We start from the raw sequence: 4,325 nt of genomic DNA on the forward strand, positions 1-4,325 counted from the left end.
GGAAAGCATGCAATTCAAGGGCAATCAAAAGCTGGCCTTGTCAGTGATGCACACATTCCATGAAAGAATAAAGAAAACAAAACCTCTCCTTTTGTGACTCAGATTCATACCTTGAATGTTGTGTTTCTGAAGATAATGAGGCTATGACAGGTGAGGACCTTGAGAGGATTGTTATCACTAAGGAGGTAATGATGTGAAAGCTAATGGGGCTAAAGGTAGACAAGTCTCCTGGCCCTGATGGAATGCGTCCCAGAGTGCTAAAAGAGATGGCTAGGGAAATTGCAGATGCACTAATGATGATTTACCGAAATTCACTAGACTCTGGGGTGGTCCCGGTGGATTGGAAATTAGCAAACGTTACACCGCTGTTTAAAAAAGGAGGTAGGCAGAAAGCAGGAAATTATAGGCCAGTGAGCTTAACTTCGGTAGTAGGGAAGATGCTGGAATCTATCATCAAGGAAGAAATAGCGAGGCATCTGGATAGAAATTGTCCCATTGGGCAGACGCAGCATGGGTTCATAAAGGGCAGGTCGTGCCTAACTAATTTAGTGGAATTTTTTGAGGACATTACCAGTGCAGTAGATAACGGGAAGCCAATGGATGTGGTATATCTGGATTTCCAGAAAGCCTTTGACAAGGTGCCACACAAAAGGTTGCTGCATAAGATAAAGATGCATGGCATTAAGGGTAAAGTAGTAGCATGGATAGAGGATTGGTTAATTAATAGAAAGCAAAGAGTGGGGATTAATGGGTGTTTCTCTGGTTGGCGATCAGTAGCTAGTGGTGTCCCTCAGGGATCCGTGTTGGGCCCACAATTGTTCACAATTTACATAGATGATTTGGAGTTGGGGACCAAGGGCAATGTGTCCACGTTTGCAGATGACACTAAGATGAGTGGTAAAGCGAAAAGTGCAGAGGATACTGGAAGTCTGCAGAGGGATTTGGATAGGTTAAGTGGTTCCCAACCTTTTTTTGGCCATGCCCCACCTAATCACCTCTAAAATCCTGATTGCCCCCCCCCCCCCATGTGGTGATATATAATTCTTATTAAAAAGTGAACTCCATTTCAGCTGAAGAAGCTTAAAACGCCAATACCTTGGTTTAAACAAGCTTCAAAAGAACATGGCATCCATGAAAAAGAAAAATGAAATAAACAAAAGACAGTTAAAGTTCTGAGCAAGAAATTACTAAAAAAATTGTAAAACAAAAGACAAAAACGTTAAGTGGTATTAAAATAATAATAATGATAAATATGATAATAAAAGAGTATTCACAGGTAATAAAGAGAGAGAAAATTTCTATATTAGAATATTGAAATATTTGTGGATTGTCTCATACGAAAACAGCAAATAAAGTTTCAAAACATATAATAGAGAACTGAAATGTTATACAACACAAACTAATTTGAATGGAAGCTTTTTCTGTAATACTTCGATCATTTTAATTACTGTACAATAAAGTAAAGGTACCTATCAAATGCAAAATACCATTTGAGCTCACCTCAAGGTAATTGGAATAAAGTTAGTGAGACCCTTGTGCTTCATGCCTGCTGCAAAGAGATTTTATATTAGGCTCTAATTTAGTCAGCTTCAATCTCAAATCTCCTTGTTTAGTGATGTCCAGTCGATTTCTTTTCATCAGTAGCAAATCATTTACAGCACTAAAACCACATTCAGCTAAATATGAAGATGGGAACGGTAACAACAGTTTTCTTGCAAACCTGGTTGAATTTGGGTATTTAGTTTCTGTCTCATCACAAAGCCATGCCATCGCTCCTTTTATGTTGAATAAAGTTTTAACTGACTCATCATTTTGTATTTCCGAGAGTTCTTCTTGGTACTGCATTGAAACATCAGATAGATCCACTAGCACTGGCTGCATCACCCATGTTGGAAAATCAATCTGTTTTAAATCAGAAAATCTTTCTTTCAAATCAGAGGCCAATATTTTCAGATGATCCACAATGACAAGTACAGCAGCATCAGTCGGCTCACATTTCTTTAGCCAATGAAACTGGTCAAAACTTTTGTCAGAAATATGTTTTTGGCATAACTCGATAATTGAAATAAAGCCAAATATCTTCGCCTTTGCATCAACAAGAGTTTTATTTGTTCCTTGAAGTTGTTTATTCAACACATTCAGTTTTTCAAAAATATCTGCTAAATAACTCACAAACGCTTTTCCATCAACGGTTAGCAGGTGCTTCATTCAGGCTTGTCACTTAAAAAGTCACTAAGCTCATCAAATAGTTCCATGAATCTTTTCAAACAATTCCCCTTCGAAAGCCACCGTACCTCAGTGTGAAGTAAAAGTCTCACATGGTCTGCATTGTTATCTTCACAAAATTGCTTGAAAAGACGCTCACATTTGGCATTAGCTTTGATAGCATTGATAGATTTTATAACTGATTTCAGTACCTCATTAAGTACAGGAGAAATATTTTTCGACACTAAGTTCTCTCTATGAATAACACAGTGCACAAGAAGCATTTCTGGATTCTCATCTTTCATCAATTTTAAGCAGCCATTTTTCTTGCCCATCATAACAGGAGCACCATCAGCTGCACAAGATGTTATGTTTTCCATTGGTATATTATTGACATCTAAGTAGTGTTTTAGTTTATTATATATATCAATGGCGGTAGTGGTGGTCTCTAATGATTTGCAGAATAACATTTCTTCAGCCAATTCACCTTTATCAATATATCTTACATAGGTTAGCAATAAGGCCTCACTGTCTCTCACAGTTGATTCATCCATTTGTACTGAGAATTTTCTTGATTTCAGCTTTCCAACAAGTTGTGTTTCAATATCTTCACTCATTTCATCTATTCTTCTCCTAACAGTGTTGTTACTGAGTGGCATGGCTTTAACATCTTTGTCATCTTTTTCCAGAACTGTTTTAAGAAATGCTGATATTGATGGTTTAATTAAATCCTCCCCTATAGTATGATTTTTTCCAGATTTAGCAATGAGTAAAGAAATTTCATAACTAGCCTCAAGAGTACGACTGACAGTAACAGTTTGTGCAGTGAACAGAGACTTTATTGTTGATCTTTTTTCAAACTTATCCTTTAAAGTTTTGAAGTAATTCAAATCTGAATTGACATACGCACTATGTTTCGCCTTCAAATGCGCCTCAAGACGACCTTGTTTCATTGATTCGTTGGTCAAGCATTGTTGGCATAAGAGGCAGAAAGGTGACCGTTCATCATGGACAGCGGGTATGAAACCAAGTTTTAAATATTCCTCTGAATACTGACGAACTTTCTTCTTGCTTGCACTACTCATTTTATGCATAGGGTTTGTGACTGAAATAAATAAATGAGAAATCTTATGAAGTGAAATGCACTTTCAGAATTTAAGACGTTTAAGTTAACACATAAATGAAATAATACTTACCAGTAGCATCGATGTCCTGGGTCCTGCGTTGTTAAGTATGTAAAGTAGGCTAGTAACCACTTTTTCAGGTTAAGTTAAGTTAAGTTATTTTATTATTATATTTTTTCTTTTAAAAGCTGCAAACACTTTCTTTACAGAAAGGAAAAAAGATCTTGCTTCGGGATCCTTCTTGTTGGTTGAAGGGACCTTCAGGCCCACCTTGACAATCAATCTTCTTTAAAGTCTGGTCTTCTTGAGATATATTCGCTGGTGAACTCGGTTGCTGTGTTCTATTCTTCCCATGTACCGAGCTGTGAGAGCTGGCTCTGCTGGCTGTCCCCTTTCTTCGGGTTTATATTCTCTTTCGAAGAGTTATTAAGTTTTAACTACTCTATTGTAAATAAGCTTGTTTCACTTTGATAGTTAAAAAGTATCTTTGATGTAAACATTTTAATACCACTAATTATTCATTTTGGGCATAACGTCTCCTCTCAGATCTGATTAAAAAATGTTTTGGTCTCAATAGTTAACTTTTATTTCTGTGATTTCGAATCGTTTAATTTTCCAATTGTCCCCAGCTCATAACTTTGCCTTTGATTTTGACTTAAATTATGTTTCTCGTAGACAGGTCGTCTCCAATTTTCTTTAATTGACTTGATGTTCATAGAATTTTACACTTTAGAATTGACACCAAATTCGACTGAGCATCATCGATCCTTTTCAGCTGTTTACTAAGAGAGTTTATTTCAATTAAGGTGTGAAACTTTGCTTTTAGCTGAATGCTAAAATTTAACTTGGTTATGACTTGAAAGACCTGCCTGTTTTATACATTCGTCACTTAATGCAATTGAAACTCTCATCCATGCTTTTCCAGATGCTTCCTGAGATAGTTACATTCCATGAAGGTGTGAGCCATTGTTTTAGCTTACCACATGAAACCTGTGT

At 36.6% G+C, this 4,325-nt stretch overlaps 1 protein-coding gene across 1 annotated transcript; it reads right to left on the bottom strand.

Annotated features, from left to right (window-relative positions):
• Positions 1-1,494: 1,494 nt before the first annotated feature.
• Positions 1,495-3,423, bottom strand: LOC119967566 (SCAN domain-containing protein 3-like). The gene is given in 4 exon segments (XM_038800270.1): positions 1,495-1,549; positions 1,721-2,210; positions 2,213-3,310; positions 3,402-3,423. Coding segments are annotated over 3 exon segments (1,605 nt in total). The 5' UTR covers positions 3,300-3,310; positions 3,402-3,423; the 3' UTR covers positions 1,495-1,521.
• Positions 3,424-4,325: the final 902 nt, after the last annotated feature.

The sequence above is a fragment of the Scyliorhinus canicula genome, chromosome 6 (assembly GCF_902713615.1).
Source record: "Scyliorhinus canicula chromosome 6, sScyCan1.1, whole genome shotgun sequence".
NCBI classification, from domain to species: domain Eukaryota; kingdom Metazoa; phylum Chordata; class Chondrichthyes; order Carcharhiniformes; family Scyliorhinidae; genus Scyliorhinus; species Scyliorhinus canicula.